This window comes from Podarcis bocagei (genome assembly GCF_964188305.1).
Source record: "Podarcis bocagei genome assembly, chromosome: 1".
Taxonomy (NCBI): Eukaryota; Metazoa; Chordata; class Lepidosauria; order Squamata; family Lacertidae; genus Podarcis; species Podarcis bocagei.
The window spans coordinates 81805475-81826221 of record NC_138125.1 but is presented as its reverse complement, the minus strand read 5'-3'; the positions used below and the strand labels follow the sequence as shown (position 1 = coordinate 81826221).

General features: G+C 44.3%; 1 protein-coding gene and 1 long non-coding RNA gene across 6 annotated transcripts in view; one reads left to right on the top strand and one right to left on the bottom strand.

Moving 5' to 3' along the window:
• LOC308597141 overlaps nucleotides 1–3540 on the bottom strand; it is a 61137-nt gene extending 57597 nt beyond the window's left edge. For 3 of the 4 annotated variants that reach the window (XR_014012849.1, XR_014012850.1, XR_014012852.1), the window contains exon 1: nucleotides 3348–3540. This is a non-coding gene — a long non-coding RNA (uncharacterized lncRNA). Of the gene's footprint in view, nucleotides 1–3324 lie in introns of all 4 variants that reach the window. The other variant, XR_014012851.1, reaches the window with a different exon arrangement.
• The window catches only part of PKP3 (plakophilin 3), a 72205-nt gene that overhangs the window by 26579 nt on the left and 24879 nt on the right, over nucleotides 1–20747 (top strand). The window contains exon 2 of one of the 2 annotated variants that reach the window (XM_081212271.1): nucleotides 3573–3762. The exons of the other annotated variant lie outside the window; for it this stretch is intronic. Coding sequence (XP_081068397.1) covers nucleotides 3573–3762 — 190 coding nt within the window. The remainder of the gene's footprint in view (nucleotides 1–3572; nucleotides 3763–20747) is intronic. 2 annotated transcript variants of the gene reach the window in all.

The window sequence follows — 20747 nt, the reverse complement described above, 5'->3', positions numbered from 1 at the left end:
AGTCAGTGGTCAGGGATGATGGGAATTGTAGTTCAGCAGTATTTGGAGGGCCACAGGTTGCCCAGTCAGGGATGCTCATGCAGTGGTCCCCATAGGATGACCTTCTATGAGAAACAACTTCTCCCCATGTCAATTTTTTGTGACTGGTCAAAAGCAAATTACTTCATAGGATTCCTTTACTCCAGGTCAGTGAGGTAGGTACACTGTTAGCCCTCAGGCTGTTAAAAAGCATTGTATCACTAGTTCCCCAAAAATCTGACACCTGCCAGGAATTTAGAACTTCTAGCATGAATAATCTTCTTGGCCAAACATCATAAGAAATAATAAAAATACACACTCCTGCCCCTCCCCCAGATTCCTCTACCTGGGGCATTGTTGCTGCTGAACATCAATGGGGATATCAGTGGCAATTAATGTTCTCATGAAAGTGCACAAGAAGGGAAATGCCCAATTAGCCTTTAGCACAGTCCTGGGAACTGCTGAGTATTAATCCTTGCTCCGCTTCCGACTGATGAATTGCTCCACATTGCGTGCCTCAGTTTCCCACTAGTTAACAGAGGGACACTTCTTCTTAATGAGGTCTCCTTAATTTGGGAGTGCTTTTTTAACTCAGAGGATTATTCATACTTTAGTCACAGAGCATTTATTAGCTGGAAACTCAGCATCGCCTATGCTGGGCTGTGCAGAATTTTAAAAGCTAAGCTGGGCTGGGCTGGGCTGGGCTATTACAATGATTAACGCTACACACGTCCAGAGAGTCTTTCATCTGGACATCTGACAGAGCTTCACAAACGCTAGTTAATTATTATTTGGTGAGAGACCACCCAAGGGAAAACCATCATATGGAACGCTGTGTGTCTTGATTATTGTCCCCTGCAAGCCTCAAGGCAGGCATACTTCCAAGAGGAATATGCTGCTTCCCTGAGAGATAAATAAGCCAGCTGAGGACTGTGCAAGAGGAGAGTGAATGGTTTGTTTCTATTAACTGGTAGTCAGATAGTATTGTTAGCATTTGGGCCATCCTCATGTCCGAATGTCTCACTGCACTTGCTGTCCTTCATATGCAAAATAAAGACAGTCTCTTTAGTTCCTGGTGCATCTAGCCCAAGCATAGGCAAACTTGGCCCTCCTGATCTAGCCCATTAAAAGGCTGTAATAATAAGCCGAAAGTCTTTTTCAAGTCTACCAAGCCTATGGAAGTGCTGATGCTAGCAATGGCCAATTACCTTGATTGATTGGCATATACAGAGAGTAAAAGTATGGGCTATACTTAAGCCCATTTGCTCTCACATGGTATATTCTGTGTACTGCTAAGGTCTATAGAGCATTCTTTTTTAAAGAGTTGGGCATCTTTTTTCTTAAGGCTTCAACAGTTTTGAGGAATGGATAAGACTTTCCCTTGTGAGCACAGTCTGCATCTGTTTCACTTGCTATCCCGTTAAAGTAGAAAGGAACAGACATAATGCTATACAGGTGGTAGACAGGGTGAAGAGGTCCAGTAACAGAAAAAGAATCTCACCAACAGTAGTAGAGGGATAAGGAAAGAGTCTAGTGAGCTTGGAGTTGTAGGGCAAGAAGTAGCAACCTAATGGTAGGAAGAACAGGAATCAAGAACCCATTATGGGGTGGTTATGGAAGGGTACATGGATCTGTATGAAGGACATGCTGGGATTTGGCAGATGGCAAGGCCACAGTGGAATGGTGATGACAGCAGTGTGTGTGCAGTTTTAGGATTCTGCCCATCGTAGAAGACCATTTCTGCCGCAATGGTGTTGTTTCTCTCTACACTTGCTTCGCCCCAGAGTCTTCCAACACTGAGCAAGTGCTGTATACCCTCCTAAGAAGCAAGGAAATGGCTCTTCCCCCTTCATTAGTATTGCAGTCTACAAGGCTAGTCCAAATGTATTTTGCAGCAAATGGTGTCTCCTCGCAAAGGCACACAGCGTCCAAGACTAACTACATTGTTTTTGCACCTGAGACATAAAATCACCAAATGCCTCTCCCTGAGAGTAAAAATATTATAATAGTAATAATTTAAGGAACTGGCTATTTGCTGCCATTTGACGACACCTTAAATTAGCTGCCTGAAGCAGGTGCCACACCCTGGCTAATAGTAGGGCGAGCAGCCCTGGAACTGTATGATTCAGCAGTGATCTATGACCCTGAGTGGTGAATGGGGAACCCCTCCCACATTCCTTCCAGCCAATCAGCAATGTCTGTTGCTTGTAACATCCAGGAGATACTTGGGGAAGGGTCGAAGCTCAGTGGTACAGCATCTGCCTTATACAAAGAAGGTCCTAGTTTTGATCTCCAGGTAGGACTGGGAAGACTTGCCCAAAACCCTGGAGAGCTGCTGCCAGTCAGTGTAGACAATACTGAGCTAGATGGACCAGTGGTCTGACTCTGTATAAGGCAGCTACCTATATACTCTGGTGAAGAAAATGACGGGGGAGGAAAGGCCACAGCTGGCATGACTTGCTCACCCACTGTCTCTCCCTGGTTGCAGCCATGGCACAGAATGCGCCTGTGTAGCTGAGCCTCACACTCTGAGTGCTCTAGAGGTGCCTCCTGGGACTCTGGGTGAGCAGGAGGAGGAGCCTGGATTGAACTCCTGGACTTTGGCCTGCCTCTATCCCTTCTCCCGCTCAGCTCCCAAGGCAGCAGCTCAGTGTTTGGAATGTACAGGCTGTTAAGTTACTTCACAAGCTGGGAGGGAACAAAGCTGGGTTCGGCCGAGGCGTGTTCGTTCCTTGTTTTGCTGCACTTTTGTTGACACGGGGCTCTGCCAGAACCGGGGGAGCTCTGTTTTCGCGGAATGGAGAAGGTGTAACAAAAAGAGAGGAGAGCGGGATGGCACCACGGCCTACAGCCCTCTATCTCTAGGCACACAAACGCACACCCTTCAAGAACCCTGGAGGCACCGCACCCATAACCGCTTTTGCCAGTTTACACAGCTGAGGGCGAGGTGTGGGGCAGGGCAGGGCCAAGGCCAGGCCAGTTCGTGCATCTTTGGAATTCCACCTTAAAGGCACCGCTTTGCCCAACGCCTCACCTGCTTAAGGTGGAAGCGGCCGACCTGCTGCTCTGCCTCCCGGCTGATCTCAGTTGCTAGGGAGAGAGAGGGGTGGAATCACGTAGGTGTGTCACCAGCAGCGCAGAGAAGGAAAGTCCCAGGAAACCAAACGACGCTTGCAAGAAGACCGGGGATGGCGTGGAGGAGGGTGCATGCGTGGGCGCGCGGGCGCGCTCCCTGAATGAAGAAACTTTTTGGTTTTTTTTGGTAGACTAACTAAGGAAGTCAGAGGGAGGGCCCGACAGACTCACCTGTGAATAAGCGCGCAACTTACCTGGCGCGTCAAAGCGCCATTTGGGCGCAGAGAAGAGGGCGCAGGAGGAGCGGAAGGGCTGCTCCAAGCCCTCGCGAGGAACTTCCCCTCAGCCCACACAGAGTTCCTGGCAGGCGCGGGGAAGGGGCGGGTTGACCCGGAGGAAGAGCCGGGCTGTTTTTCACGTGCGCGCCTGGCCCAGCAGCCAGCATGCAGGAGAATAACTTCTTCTTGTCGGCTCTGCAGCCGGAGGATGGTGTGTGCTCCTTGGCGCTGCCCTCGGACAAGCAGCTGGACAGGAAGAGCGAGGCCCCCGACGCCGCCGAGGGGTTCAAGAGCGCTCGGGTGCAGGAGCAGGTCCGCATGAGGATGTTGCAGAAGAGCCACTCGACCCCCAGGACCAACGGAGCGATGCTGGACTACGCGGAGCTGAAAGGTAGGCGAGGGGAGAAATGAAACTGGGCGCAGGTTGTTCGCTGCAGAGGGGCGTCAGGTGGTAGAGAGAAACCTTTGGGTCGATTGCGTGGGAATTGTGAAGGGTCTGTATTGAACTACGTTTGACTCAGAGTAGACCCACAGAAATGAATGCACGTGACTCAGGCTCATTGATTCCAGTAGGTCTGCTGTGAGTAAAAGTTAGTTGGATGCCACCCATTATCTAGGAAATTGTTGCAGTGTTCTGGCGAGGTAAGTCAGCCTTGCTACTCTCATTAGAATGAGAAAACAGTTGCTTGGTGGAGGCCACCCCTGGGGAGTTCAAGGGTGAGGTGAGATGGGAACTTCAGGGCCTCCCAGCTCAAAGCTCGCCACTCCTAACCCTCTCTCCTGTTTGTTGTGCGAACTCTTCTAACTCTGGCGGTGCAGCTGCATTAATCAAACCGTGTGATAAAATGGCACCGGGCAAAAAAGTGCAGTGGAGGAGTTAGCCCAGCTGTGTTGTTGATTCAGATGCTTCAACCAGGAATATGCCCTTGTTGGGGTGGTTGTGGGCTTAGTCAGCCAGCCAGTGTGGTAGGTTTATATGCTAACTATCGTAGACAGAAGGAGAAACTGTCGCCAATAGTTTTTATGATAATAATAGGGCTGTGTTACCAAGACAGCTTCCTCTCTGGGAAGGTGGTGTGGACCTTCTCAAAGGTTTAGTCTGGGTCACACACAAGATACGCAGGCCAGACAAAGGTTAGTCACAACTGAGAATGACTAAGTGAGATAGCAGAAGAATTCTCCTCTCCAGCAATTTGCCTTGCCTCATAGATTTAATCAAACATGAGATTCGGTCAAATATCCCCCATACCTTGCACTTAAACTGCTCTCGGTTTCTCCAGCTGTTTATTATGCAAGTAATTTCTACTGGTTCTTTGCCTCCTGCTGCTGTCTGCAAAACAATAATTCTTCCTGGAGCCACTGTGCCTATGGTAACATTATGCTAACCTTACCAACCTAGTTTGGACTACTACTTTGCAGCTTTTATGTTGTTTATTTTACATTTATATTCCAGCCAAGGATTTCAAGGTGTGTGGTGTGGTTCTCCTCTTCCCCATTTTACCTCGCAACAACCCTGTGGGGTAGGTTAGGCTGAGAGAGAGTGACTGGCCTATGGTTACACAGTGAGCTTCATGGCTGAGTGGGGATTTGAACTCTAGCCTCCCAGGTCCTCGTCCAACACTCTAACCACTGCACCACACAAGGAAGCAACCCTGGTTCTGTGGACAATTGTCTCACTTAAATAATTGGCTTAACCTGAGGGAATAAACCACCCTCACCTCTCCCAAGCTGCCCCTTAGGGCATAATACTGTCAGGGACAATAGTAGGTGCACCTTCTTTAATTCTCCCATCCACACAATTTATGTACAGCAGGGCTAGGGAATCTGTGGCCCAGCAGATTCCCAACTCCCATCTGCCCCAGTCAGCATGACCAATGATCAGGAATGATGGCAGCTGGAGTCCAGTAGCATCTAGGGAGCCACTGGTTCCTCAGCTCCAATCAAAACCTAGCGCTATGTTGAGGAAGCAGGAGGGATTGCTTAAATGTTAACACTGTGGGTTTTATTTGCCACTCTGTCCTAGCTACTCAGTTATTATGGGACAAAGGGAAGTTGTGGGTGAGTCCTCAATGTTGTGGGATTTACACCCAGGTGCATAGGAGTAGCTCACTGGCAGCTCCAGTGAGCTTGATGGCTGAGCAGGATATGGATTTGAACTTGAGCTTTCCATGCTCTACTGATAACTATCCATTTCCTCACACTGAGTTAGAGGAGAGATGGAGCAAGCGTCTTTCAACAGTAGGGTTCACACTCTGCATTTCCTGAGTCATCCTGAGAAAGGTGCTGCATCTACAACAGCTGTGTGACAGGCAAAAATTCATCTGATGCAGTTTTCACCACCCACAGCACCACTAAACTGAAGACGCTTGCGCTGCTGTAATGCCTGCTACTCGAGTAGTTAACAGAAGGCTTCTGCTGGAGATGGGGAGATGTCACCTCTCTTCAGTAGAATTATAGTCTTGAAATCCTTCCAGTTTCCTTGATGGCACCAGTGACAATTATGCTGCATTTAATTACTAGGCTCTCCTCTGCCACACCCACAAAAGTGTTTTGGAAGGAACCAAGTGGGTCTCTTTACATGGAAGTTGGACATATTTTAGTTCTGCTCCCACTGCTTGTTTTTCACCGCTGCATTTGGAGACCTAGATTGCAATCCAGAGATTAGGAGAGGTCACTTGTAATTTATGACCCCCTATCAGGTTGACGTATTCCATTCATGTAAACGCCCTGCCACAAACGCCAGGGCAGGGTTCCAGTACGGTACAAAGTTTCCTTTGCTTTCAGAGTCAGACTGTTTCCTCTTTCAGGTGCTGGCTAAACAATAGAGGTAGAAAGTTTCTCACAAGAACCTGAGAGTTTGTTGTTTAGTCGTTCAGTCGTGTCCAACTCTTCATGACCCCATGAACCAGAGCACGCCAGGCACTCCTGTCTTCCACTGCTTCCCACAGTTTGGTCAAACTCATGCTGGTAGCTTTGAGGACACTGTCCAATCATCTCGTCCTCTGTCATCCCTTTCTCCTTGTGCCCTCAATCTTTCCCAACATCAGGGTCTTAGTTTGGGATTTTCTTCCTTACGTTTCTTGTGATTCTGCCTCAACGGCCTTGGTGTATTTTACCAGTTGGAAATAATTCTCAGTTCATTCATTGCCTATGTCAAAATGCAGCTAAATGCAACCGGGAGGCCAGAGTTTAAACCTCCACTCAGTCATAAAGCTCACTGGGCAGCTTAAGGCAAATCACTCTCTCTTAGCCTAATCTAACTCATAGGGAATGTTGTGAGGATTAAATTGTGCAGAGTAGAATCATGTGCACCAATAGTAATAATTTAACTTCTCAGTAGTGCATCTACGCAGGGGCAGGGGCATTGTATACACCTGGAGAACCTGTTGCCTTCCAGGTGTTGCTGGACTACAATTCCCATTACCCCTGACCTTTGGCCATGCTGATGGGGTTAGAGTCCAGCAATGCCTGGAGGGTCACAGGTTAGCCACCCCTGCTTTGTCAGGGTGTGATGGTGGATCCCGTATGTAAAGTCAAAGGCACCGTTTACTGTTCTCCAGCCTTGGCAGTGCTGCAGTGAAGAGCGGGATAGAAGTGTTCAGTTAAGACCTTGGGTTACATTTGGTGCTGGTCTCAATGGTTTCTCCCTCATGAGCTAGTTTCAGTCTTGTCATTGTTTGACATCCCGTGAAATGGGAACAAGAACAGTTCCTGGAATCAAAGGCTCAATTAGCAGCTAACCTGCTTAACTATCTCTGCAAAACTCAGAGATTACTATCTCTGCAATATGAGATTGCTGAATAGTGGCAGATCAACAGCACTGGATGGTGTTACCATATAGCCTTTGAACTACACTGAGATTAATGATAGAACACCAGAGGGTAGGAAGCTCTTGGACACACCTGGAGCTCACTTTCTTGATGACTGCACCCACCCTTTCATCTGTCACTCTAGTTCTAATTGTGGAGTCTAGTCCCACACCCTGCACTGGTATGTCTGTCCTGTCCTATGCAATGCTGTCCTTTGGGCTGACAGGAGAAGGATGGGCCTACCTGAAAGGAGATCCCAGTTCCTGCCTGTATTCCCACAATCCTACATGTCTCAGTGCAACCCATGGATCCTAAACAGGTTTGAAACCTTGTTAATTCAATGAAGGCATGAAACACTTCGATTTTGAGTTTGGGGAATTATACTGCTAAAGTCCTCCATTCCACCCTCCCTTTGTTAGGATTCTGTTGGACCTAAAATAGATATTCAAGGTGGCAGACACTGGTTCCTGCATCCAGACAAGGCTTCTTCTACATGTGCTTTTAGTCACTGCCCTGAGCCTGACAGAGTGGTGTGTCTTTAAGAGCTATAGAACAGGCAGAAATCCAATAGGAGCAGCTTTATTTTGTGTGGTGGGGAGTTAATTTAGGTCAACAATGTAACTTCCTAGTGGTTGGAATATTGTGCTGTGGCTTCTAAAAACTTGCTTTCCACAGCTTTAATGATGCACATGCTTTACCGTGTGATGTGGTCTTATATCCAAGAGAAGGAAAGCCACCATTCAGAGCATACACACCTGCAGGTGAATCCCATTCAAATCATTGGGACTTCCTTCTGAGTAAACCTGGTTAAACTTGTGCTGTAAGGGTGTGTTCACATTAAAAGGTGCTCACACCTTGGCTAGAAACAAATTAGGGACAGCTTAAGGACCCCAATCAGTGTGGAGTAGGTTTGAGAAACAACAGCATCAAACAGAAGTACCTTAAAACAAGGTACAGGGTGCATATGCATTTCTTGTGGACACAGTAAACTGAAGTGCTCTTGGACATCCAATTTGGGTATGGTGAAATTTGAAGTGTCTCATCCAGATCTATAGGATCTTTGTAACTTGAGCGCAGATGTGCCCTCAGTTACACCGATCCTACAGGTCTGAATGAGCTATTCCAAATTTTACCATACCCAGAATGGAAAGCTGAAGTCCTGCAAAACATCCTCTTCCCTCCTCTCATCAGTGATGGAGTTGAGGTGCCCTGATTCTTGTGCAGAAGATGTGGGGTCACTGGGGGTGGTTTCTCTCCCCTCCCCTCCTCTGCCCTTTCCTATCTCTTCCCCTCCTTCAGGTAGAAGGTGGCACTGGCACTCTCTAGAGCTGATCCAATCTATTTAGGGAGAAGCACAGCCTAACCATGGTGTGCCTGCCCTAGGGAAGTGAGAGCAGATGTTGTATGCATCTGTAGAAACCTTGAAGCCTGGCGGTGGTGGCAACAGTGATAGAGACAGGAGAAGGGGCTGAGCAAAGTGGGGTAGAAGCAGCTGCAGGGGAGACGATGAGAGGTGCAGTAGAAGAGGCATGACTGTAATCAGAGCTGGAACATCCTGCCAGCTCTCCCGGCCATGCCTATCAAATTTCACAGGCAAGAAGCTACTGAATAACAATGGCCAAAACATGCCTCATCCTAGGGCAGCCTGTGCCAATCTGGCGCCCTCCAGATTTTGTCGGACTCCAACTCCCAGCTGTGCCGGCTGGGGATGATGGGAGTTGTGGTCCGAACACCATACGGAGGACAGAAGGTTGGCAAAAAGCTACCCTAGGGGGCTCATATGGACAAAGGGAAGTGAACTCTCCTGGCCTTCTCCCTTTGTTCAAATATGGCACCTTGTTATTCATGGTGGCGTTTTTCTTCTTCAGCACATATGCCTCTGGTTACGTCATAATCTAGCACAATTTTAGAGATGTGGAATATATAAAAGTTAATAATAGGCACTTACATTTTTACCACATAAGTCTTTCCTCAGCAATCTTCAGATCTTTGCAATGGCAAAATAAAATTGGCAGTCCCTTTTTAAAAATTGCTTTTAGGACAGATTATGATCGTCCCTCCTGCTGTGACTCTTTTCATTGTGTGCTGTCTCATGTGCGTGCTGCCGCCTCTCCTCCTGCAACAGCGGGGCCTCGCCCTGGTCATAGCGATCATTATTCTGAGTCTGCTACTTCTTTTTTCAAGTGTCTGCTTCTTGGGCTGATTGGCTTTGTTGCCGTCTTCCCTTAGCCTTTATAGACTGAATGCTCCCTTGCCTTGCAATGCCTGTACAAAAGCACACCTCTAGTCAGTTTTTTTTAAAAAAAACCAGATAATAAGTGGCAAACAGCTCCTTGTTTTCACATCAAAGCCATGCCCTTTTATATGAAGCTTTTGCTTTATTATTGGGTTTTTAAAAATGTTTGGAAGCCCTGCAGAATGAACACATAGCCAAACTTCTGGGTTTTTTAAAACTGAGAAATATAACCAATTTGGTGTGCATAACACCCAGAAATTCATTTCTATCATCTGTGTCCTGAACGTAGTCTTAACACATGTAGGTGGATAATTGACTTACCAATGCGAGCATGTTTGTATATCATTAACACTACTTGTTGAATTGTCACTGTTGTTATTTTAGATTCATTTAAATCAGGCGTAGGCAAACTCGGTCCTCGAGTTGTTTTGAGACTACAATTCCCATCATCCCTGACCACTGGTCCTGGAGAGCCGAGTTTGCCTATGCCTTATTTAAAATTTTAATGCAGTTCTCACAGTCTGTATATATTGCATTTCATTTTCATATGATCTCATTTTCCTCCCTCTTTTCAGTGTAACAAAACAATGTATTTCCAACACATCGTTTCTTTCCTTGAGGCATTCCACGAGGATTTAGTGGGCACCATTAAATGGCTGGAAAATGTTTTGGACCTAGAACAAAATGTTGCAGTATGGAGTGCTCCTCCTTCAGTGTTCTAGGCAGGCAGCCATGCTCCTTGAAATACTTGACTTAATTCCCCACCAACGGGCTTTCCCATCCTGTCCCCCAGCCCCGTCCAACAGCATTCCATGCCCAATGAAAAACAATCAGAGAGTCTTGTGGTTGTGGCAGAGGCTTCCACTGACCCAAGGCCACTTCATTAAATGCATCTGAAGATGCAAGCTTAAGTCTACAAAAGCCATTACAAATGTTACTCATCTTTAAGGTGCCTCAAGATTACCAGTATTTGTTTTCACTGCAAGAGACTTAACACAGCAACCCCTTTGACTTTTTTATAATAAGAAAAAAAATCTCCCATTGGTGCCAATTTTTTTTCCATTGGAAATAGCCTGAGCAAAAAGTGACACCACCTCACTTTCCCCATGGCAACAACCACCTTTGTGAGTGGAGGTTCCATTGGCAGCTTTCGAGTTATTATACAATTCACTAAATGTTACAAATTTTAACTTGGGAAGAAAACTGCTTTTTTTCTGCGATGGTGGCCTGCAATGGTATTGTAAACTGTGGGCAAGTGACAGAGGGGCCCCTACCTCTTGCTTTTGCGTACCTCTCTCCACCCATGTGCAACATTCCAAAGCTCCCTTTTCATGCATTCAGGAGTTCAAATGTAGGCCTGCCGGTGGGCAGTTTCTGGATTGCGGTGGTGGTTAAGGCATTGGAGGCTATAAGAGGGTATGTCAGGTGAAGGTCCAAGCGCTGTTTGCTTGCAAAGTCAACCACTCGAGCTTGTTGAGAACCGCTTCAGCCTGTTTCTGAGCTGGAGACACTAGGAGGGGCAATGGTGGGATGCATTCCAGACAGAGGAAGAGTGACAGCTGTACATAATTCATACTTCCTTTTTAGTCAGACACCATACATGATAAAAAAGCAGCAGAATAGGATAGGGAGGGAGAGAACTACATACAGATATGCATCATTATGGTTGCTGGAATGCTCATAAAAATGTCTGCTGTAGCCAGAGGCAGGTATAACACAGATTTGTATTTCTCCTATGTACATCTCAGCCCCTCTGACCCACAACATCCATGTTCTGTTAGCTCTAGGGTTCCCCCTGCCAACACATTTGACAATGCATCTGAGTACTGTCTTGGGCAAGCTGCTGTAAGTGTCCAATTGACTGGGACAATGGGGACCACAATGTACAAGACTGAACTGAAACTGGCTGTGGAGACATCTGCACCCAAGTTCCTCATAACGGATGGATTGCAGGGCTGTGTGTACACACAGATATGAGAGCTGGGGTAGCATTGCAGACCGAAGAAGTCTACATTGTAGACTCTGCAGTTAAATCTAATCACTGAGGTCCAGCACCGAGGGCCTTCTGGCGGTTCCCTCACTGCGAGAAGCCAAGTTACAGGGAACCAGGCAGAAGGCCTTCTCGGTAGTGGCGCCCTCCCTGTGGAACGCCCTCCCACCAGATGTCAAAGAGAACAACAACTACCAGACTTTTAAAAGACATCTGAAGGCAGCCCTGTTTAGGGAAGCTTTTAATGTTTGATGTATCATAGTATTTTAATATTCTTTTGGAAGCCGCCCAGGGTGGCTGGGGAAGCCCAGCCAGATGGGCGGGGTATAAATAATAAATTATTATTATTATTAATATTAAAATTATTATTATTTGCCTCAAACTCATTAGGTGACCTTAGACAAGCCACTTGCTTTTAGCCAACGCACCCTCATCCCAAACATCTGTAATGTGTGTAGTATGCAGGGCTTTTTTTTCAGCCGGAGATGACCATGACACCCATCCCCAATTCTAAAATTTATGATTGGTGGCCTCTTCTTCAGTACTTCCTAACACCTGACATTTTATTTTCCAAAGTGATAGCATGCATGGTGGCATAGTAGCTGCTACAAGGAGAGGGGCAGTAGTGGCATCTGAATGTTTACACCTGCTTCATTTAACAGCTGAGATCAGAAGAAGTCTAGTTTTGTGCTGCCTCAAGTCTCCCTTGAAACAACGAGGAGAACCCTAGCAGGAGATTCATCCAGGGTTAATTATCTGAATCTACCAATGACTCCTCCCCAAGAGGGAAAAGGGCTTGGCTTTTGCTAGTGCTGCTATTGTTTGTTAGCCTTACAAATGTATAAATTATGTAATGCTTCTACATCCTGATCCAACACATCATTTAAAAACTAAGCTGTGTTGATTTCAGTACAAGTTACCTCTAAAGAGGCATAGCTTGCCTTTCGAAGTGCATAATAAATAAATAAAACATCCGGGGGTGATTCCATATGTAAGAACCCTTGGCTCCTGTCCTTGTACTCCCAACACAGAAGAACTCTTTTTGCATTAAAGCACAAGTAGCTCTAGAAGTCTTAAAAGGAATATGAAAGAGAGGGATGTACAGCATAGCAACCACTTTTCACACAGTTCAACACTTATCGTAATGTGGCAATGCCTGGAAGCAATTATAATCTGTCCCAATTTTAGCTCTGTTGTTGCTTTGCCCTCACAACAGTCCTAAAGGGTAGGTTCTTACTGTGGCCTTGTTGCAGATGGGGGAACTGAAGCTTGAAAAACAGTAATTTACTCAAGTATATGCTGAGCAGAGATTTTTGGCTGTGTACATACTCCCTTTTGCTCTGCATCCAGTGTGCTCCCACCTGTGGTTTGAGAAACAGTGGACACACGATATTAGCCACAATCCAAATCTCTCCTGTACCTCTCTTATGAAGTATTCCATGTATTCTGTGCCCGCCCCCGCCCCCCGGAACTGGCTCCAATCTTAATTGAGGAAAAATAGCACCCTAGCTGTGTTTTAAGCCTGTAATATGTGCACAGTCTTAGATTCAGTTCCAAATTAAGAATTCTATCCATAGTTAGCAATAAGTGGTGAGAGAGTTCAAACCTGGCAGATGAAAAAATTGTAAGCTCCACACACTCACTGCACACACACACACGAATAAGTGCTCTCTTCTCCTCTGCAACAGATTAAGTCTGCAGATCAAAGGCAGACACTTCAAGAACAATTTACCTCTGTTATCTGAATCTTTGGCTGGCTGAAAGAAGTGGGGAGGGTGAACACAAGACCATATCTCAATGTGTCCAACTGCTTAACAAGTGGGTCAGTTTAAAACCCATATAGCTGCAACTCCTGGGAGATTCAGAGCTAGGGCCGTATATTCTTAAGGTATATTAAATAAAGCAGCTTCATAGTCATTCATTCTGGAACAGCTATCCATTCTGTGAAAGCAATGCAGCAGCCTCTCACTTCAGTTGGAGTGGGGCACTTTACCCAGTAGGACTGATTTTTACACCACTGTTACAGGGCAAAGGAAGTGCTGGGCATCATGTATAGACTCCAGGGTAACTAAAGGGTGACACTGAAGTGGAAGGTGGGTGCTTTATTAAAACAGGTTTCACAGCAGATCACATGGTCAGGTTCCTCCGCCAAAGGACGAGTCCAGTGTCTCCTGGCTTTGCTACTGAAATGGCTGGTGGGTAAACTTACAACATCAAGTGCTGTCTTAGTTCTCAGTTTTGTCCCTTCCCTCCTCTGTGTGTCATCTGGACTCTCCCCGTTTTTCTAATTTCCAAAGCACCATACATGTATGTTTATCCATTAATCTTTGATGTATTCATTAAAAGAAGAAAGGAAACTTTAAAAGAAGAAGCATAATGCTGCTCTGGGGTTTGGGTTTGGTTTTGGTTTTGGTGTTGTCATGGGTGCTGTCCGCTTAACACTATATGCCGTTGGCTTCTGCTGCAAACTAGCAGAACTAGTTTTTTTTTATATAAAGTGCTTGACCTTGGAGAGGAGAGAGATGGGGCTGAGAGCAGTGAGGGCATTTCCAAACTAACCCAACTGCTCTAAAAATGTTTCTCCTATCTCCACTCCTAGTTAATTTAGCATGTATGTGCTTTGTGTGAGCTGATCCAAACAGGCTTTTTGAAGTACGGCAAGATGAGGCAATGCCTAGGCTTTGTTGCACGATGGAGCTAAAATTAAAATCTCAGGGAACTTGGACCCAGCAGATGGAAGGATAGAGTTTATTTACGCATTTTGAAAAAAAATAATATACTGCCCACACATATAAAATGTCAAGGCGTCATGCAACACTATATGCAAATATAGTGAAACATATGATAAATAAAAATCAAAATAATAAAAAAATGCCAGCTCGTTTATCACATCACCGCAAAATTCCTTGCATCCTGCCAAATTCTACTAACAACAATACTGGTCATGTGCTGATGCTGTGGTACATTTTGGGGTGATGATAATTTTAAGTGCATGACCCAAGTATTTGTTGGCAGCTGGAGCTGTTCTTTGCCTGGGGGTTGGCAGAGGATAGGGCAGAGGAAGAATACAGAGGCAGACTCTCTGATCCAATTGCAGAACCCTCAGCGGGCATATCGGATTTGACCCAGAACAACTCACTATCTCTGAATATTTGTGGTTTTGTCTTGATACTGGTAATTGACCATAATAAAATGACTTGTACTTGGTGAAGTAAACAAAGCATTGCAAAGGTATTCAGAATTCTGCACCACCCCACGACTATACTTCCACTGCAAGGCAGTCACAAACTAGCCTTGCTCTTCATTCATGCTTAGTGAAAGGCATGGAAAAGTTGCAGGTGATGGGCGCCATCATCCAACAAATGCCATAAACTCACTTGGGGCTTTTCAGTGACTGTGGAATGACTTGTTTGGATGGATTCAACCTTCCAAATCCTTTACTACATGGCAGTTGATTTATTTTCAAGGTCACTTGTTTGAGCAATAAAAATGACCATGAGAGCTGGGGGAAATAACATACCGTATATGAATGGCCTCTAAGGGGAATGCAGCTTCTGTGATGGGATTTGCTCTCTCAGTCTCTTCAGGCAGGTGGACACACCAAATAGCACTAGCAAGAGTGGGCTGAAACTCAAACTCTCCCTCTGAGGGCTGTGTAAATTATACTTTGCCCCTGGTGTTATCATTTGTGTGACAGTGTGTACTTACTGGTGATAAGTGGGAATTCCACCTGTTTTGGCCCGAATGAATTATCTCCTCACATCTCCACATTAACTTTTCATTAGGAAGTCACTTACAACAAGGGTGACAGGATTGTAAAGGATACCTGAGTGCCAGGGACACAGTGTTGCTAAATACTTGTTGTCATTGTTATTTCTATGAGTATGCTACGGAAGTAAATAAATGTATAAAAACAAAATCTGTGAAAGCAGCTGCTCCACTATCCAGTACAGGATTTCAGAATGCAAAGAGTGGATACCACATTTGAAGCACATCCCCCACCCACTGCCAGCTTGATTAATTCTGTGCACTGTGGGTTTTTAAGGGCTGCTGGGAATTGTAATTCTGTGATTTTGTGAGGGGTAGACTACAGTGCCCAGAACTGTTTGAGAGAAAGAATGTGCTTTGAATGTGCTTTAAAGTTATCACGTATGTTCAAGAATAATAGGTAAGGCTTTTACTGGAAACTGAGTCAAATACGTCTGCCGGATTGTTTTTTCAGCTACCCTGTTTGTGGGAGCCACAAACACACCACGCTGTGAAGCCATAATGTGATACAACTTCTTCTCTTATTCCCACCTCCCACAAGCTAGGAGACTCTCTCCATATAGTAGTTTCTGACCTGTCATCCCATGCTGCTTCTCCTTTGTCAGCCGAAAGTTTCACAACATGTTGAATCCTGCTTGGGCCTGCAAGTATATCTGATTTCCCCCCTGTTGTACTAAATTCCCTTTAGTTTTTGGTAGCACAAATTGTTGGCTTATCCAAATGGCGCTTAGCCTGCTCTAATCAATCATATAGTGAGTTCTACACTAACTTGTAGGTGGAATATTTGCTTACATAATTAGTTCGCCCTCCCCACTGCCAAGCCTACATATGCTCACAAGGGCTCTTTTGTTCATTTGTTTGTTAACTTTCCCCCCTATCTATTCCCTACCTTTATATAAGTTATACAGAGTGGTTTATAAATTAAAATATTGTGTTGCAACAAATCCTTTAAAAATCATGATAACATAAAAAATAGTAAACATACTTCATTTTTTCTTACAGATTTCTAAAATAAAATTTTGAGATTTGCGGGGAAACACTAGCCTCCGTTGTGCCATGTCAGTTCTGGGCTCCTTCATAACATAAAATCTGCCCCTGTGTTGATCCATAGTACTCTCAACTACCTCCATCTCTGCTGTATCTGTATCTTGTATATTAGGCATAAGACAACTTCTTCAGTACAGAAGGTTGCTTTGGAAAGGATGTTCAATGAGAAGAAAAAAAGCTGTTAACACCAGTCAGAACCAGTGTGGTGTAGTGTGGCTAGATCGATCTCTAGGCTTGGAGCCAGCTATCATGATCTCCCCATTTTTTAAATGGGGGCGGAGGAACAAGGGGTGTGGGTGGGGAAGGTTGCCTATTTCTTTGGAGCAGTACATGAGATGTGTATTTTTATACGTCTCTCCTTACACTGTTTTCCTGATCAAAATCTTTCACACAGCTGCATTTGCCCTGCATGGGGGAAAATATAGGCACTTTCCGTCTGGCTTGGGGAGATAATTTCAGGAAAACAGTGCAGGAGGAAAGTCGTATGCATATACTCTGCTTCAAATAAATTGACAGCCCTCCCCCATCTACATTTTGCCTTTTAAATAACAAGTGATCCAATAGCAGATTATGCACATAATACGTAGCTGACCGTTGTGACTGGGGACATCTGGGTTTACATCACTGCTTAGCCATTATGCATGGACTTAACCTTCCTCACAGTGGTGATGCAAGGATAAACCAGACAACCTCCCAAGTATACTTCCTTGAGCAGCTTGGAGGAAGAATAAGACGCAGACATAACAAATAAAAATATTCATGTAAAACCAGAAAGATATGGTCGTTACTGAGGAATAAGCCATCCCATTTTCCTGCAACTGGAAAACTACATTTCTGACTGGCATATTGGGCAGAATTTATTGGTAACTTATTGGATGGGGAAAGTGGGCTGATGAGGAGGGAGGGATTTAATGAATCAAATCTGATTCATTGAAGAATAGGCTGGCTGGGAAATAAATAGGTCTATTCTACTACTGTTGAAGCTGACAAATGATGAGGGGTGAAGAACAGGGGGCAAAGATGGAGAGAGAGAGGGAGAGGAAGGAGTTGAGGCGGGTGGAAGACAGGCTAGAGGCTATCCAAGCTGGAAAGATAGTCTGCCCCCCAAAGAGCTGGATCACTGAATAAGCTGAAGATTGGCAATGAGGCCATATAAGGGCATTAAGGAATGAGGGGAATTCAGCAAGGAGCTTCTGGAGCTGTCCAGAGTGAGAACTGCCTGCAAGCCTGCCTCAAAGGACTTGGTAGTGAGATTGACTGGGAAGACAGACTAAGCAGTATTAAGTTAAATAGGGTTACGAACTAAGTTTTACCAGCCAGCCTTATGTAAACCTTTATAACTGTCATTTAAAGATACAGGAACCTTATTAGAGCAAATATAAGTATGTCTTAAAGCAATAGTAACAAACTGAAGTATAAAACTCGCCTTATTATACCTCTATATTTATAATAAATAAATATATTTAATTATAAAAGAGTGTCTAGATGGTTTTGTACCACATCTATCATACCATAGCTTCTGGAATATAGTTATCAGAACTATACAGTTTACTAATGCTAATATTTGGTGGTTAGAAAGTGAATAAGTGAGGAATAAAATCTGGTCCTCCAGATATAAAGTATACAGTGGGGTGTCTTGCTACACAGTCATACAATATCTGGAGGGCCACAGGTTTCCCATCCTGCTCTAAGCCAGCCCCTTGAGCTAAAAAGTAGCTGCAAAACAAGGAATGCCACAGAGAAAGAAGGAGATACAGGTGTACCTCGGAGATATTATGGATTTGGCTCTAGGCCTGCACAATAAAGCAAATATTGCATTAAAGCAAGTCACACATTTTTTGTTTTTGTTTCCTAGTGCATATAAAAGTTATGTTTTCTCTATGCTGTAGGTTACTAAGCCAGGCCCCCCCCCCGCCCCCGTCATCAGGGGCAGGAGGGGAAAAGCCCAAGTCCAGCACTAGCCAGCTCCACTCCTGTAGCCAGAAGAAGGGTGGTAGCAGGGCGCTTCCTTCCCTTGGATGTGGCTGGGCTGCCTGCAGCTGCACCTGCATCCTTGTAAGGAGCAATATCTGTGAAGCACAATAAAGCAAAGCACAATAAATGAGGTGTGCCTGCATTAATGAGAAATGCTCAGATTTTATTTGCGGCTTTGAGCCTGGTTTGTGTCTCCTCCACTGCTGGGAAATCAGCCTCATCTGTCATTGGATTTATTTGGCAAACAGCTCCTAAATGATTATTCTTTTAACTTAGGGTCATGTTTGATAACTACACATGCAGCTGTTCAGTAAAATGGGAGGAATTTTCACTCTGAGCGCTGCATTTCCTCTATAAAGCTTATCTTGTTTAGCTTAATAAGTTGAAAGCCTCTGAAGAAACAGACCTAGTTTCCTAATCTTCTGGTATGAAGAGAGATTCCCCCACTTTACTTACATTTTACGGTAAGAGGACAATTTCTTTCAGAGGAGGAAAAACTGAGGGTGTCTTTATTGTGGTGCAACACTTAGGAAGGTTCACACATTCTTTAAGTGCTGACCTCATACGTTTCTAAGTAATGAATTAATTAGTATAACATGGAGACATGCAAGGTTAGTTTGCACAACCCTTTTTTCACTCCCATAGCAACTCCTTTGGTTTGGTTTCGTCTTTGCACATAATAATTAGTTTTGATTTGTATAAGCATTACTCTAAATAGATTTGTTATCACATGTCATGGAAGGCTTAGAGGGCATCCCAGTCAGGCAGCTAGATAAGAACATCATTGTCTCCAACAAGAAAGAACCAACAAAGGAAACTCTTGAAGCCATTTAGATTTAACTAAGTACAATGCCACCTATTGACCAAACCAGAGAATGACACTATCCACACAACATCCCTTCCTTATTTAAATAAACAACCAGTACATCAGTGCTGTTAAACTACTTGATAGTTCAGGTCTTCGGTCATTTACCTTGACAGCTTCCAAATAACTCAGAGTAAGTAGTAGTCGTGACAGTAACATTGCTGTTAGTTCTACTATGCAAGCCCGAGAGTTTGCTTTTGGTGATTGCACCTTCTCAGTGATAGGAAGAAGATATCATCAGTTTTTGTTAAGTATTCCATGTTCACTCTCAGCAGAATATAATCAGGCTCTTGTGGGACTTTGTGACAAGGTGTCTGCTATGATCAATTGTTTTCTTGTAATATATTCTGCTACATATTTTTTTCTTTAATCAAGGTCACAAAGGGATTATGGTCTGCGAATCTGAAATAAGACAGATCACATAGGTATCTGTAAAAGTTTTTGCATGACCAAACACTAGCAAAAAAAATTCTCAATTTTTTCATAATATTTTTTTCTGGTCTGGTTAGAGTTCTAGAGCAGAATGTGACTGGCATCCATTCTGAACCATGCAATTGTAATAGCACGCCTTCTAAATCTGCAGTTTCTTGCATCAGTGCTACCCATTGTAGGCTTGTGGCATCCTAAAACTAAGATTGGCGAACATCTCATTTATATTTTTAAAGATAGCCCACAGAATTGATCCACAAAACCAGGAAGTAGTGGATTTCAATAATCGGTGTGGTGGTTGTTTATCTTTTGAAGTATTGTACAAATATCATCATAGAAAGATAGTTCAGCATTCCCAGAAATTGTCTCAGTTCTGTAGCCTTCAGTGCTTTCAGTTCTTTGATGGCATTTACCATCTCTAGGCATGGCTTTGTCCCATGTTGTGTGATTAGTTGTCCAAGTAATTCAACTTCACCTTGATGAAAAATGCATTTCTCCTTGTTTATATTTAGTCCAGATTAATGGATCTTATTCCTGACAGTGACCAGTGTTTTGTCATGGTCTTTCTTCTACTGATGTACTCTGTATTAGAATGTCATTCAGGAAGACAATTACTCATTTTATCTCTCTCAGGACTTCTGTCATCTTTGTTTAAAAAATCTAGGAAGCACTTGCAATTCCAAATGGTAAGCACTGAAAACAAAATCTCCCAAAGGGTGTGATAAATCTAGTCAGTGTAGCAGTCTAGTTTGTCAAAGGTATTTGCTAGATACTAAAGTATCCTATTTGGAAAATACTTTGGTTCCTGTCTCTTTCAGAAGGTCCTCTAGTGTTGCAGGTGCATACAGTGGTACCTCAGGTTACATACACTTCAGGTTACAGACTCCGCTAACCCAGAAATATTACCTCGGATAAAGAACTTTGCCTCAGGATGAGAACAGAAATCGTGCTCCGCCGGCGTGGCAGCAGCAGCAGGCCCCATTAGCTAAAGTGGTGCTTCAGATTAAGAACAGTTTCAGGTTAAGTACAGACCTCCGGTACGAATTAAGTACTTAACCTGAGGTACCACTGTATTTTTCTCTCACTACAGCTTCATTAAGCTTTTACAAAATCTACATCTTTAAACATTGGTGCATTACACAAGATAGGCGTGGTAGTTTCCTTAATTATGCAGTGTTTCTTTATCCTTTCCATCTCCATTTCCCCTTTGTAGTGTAAATAAATGGTGATTCTTTGTGGTGTTTTGTATGCTATATGA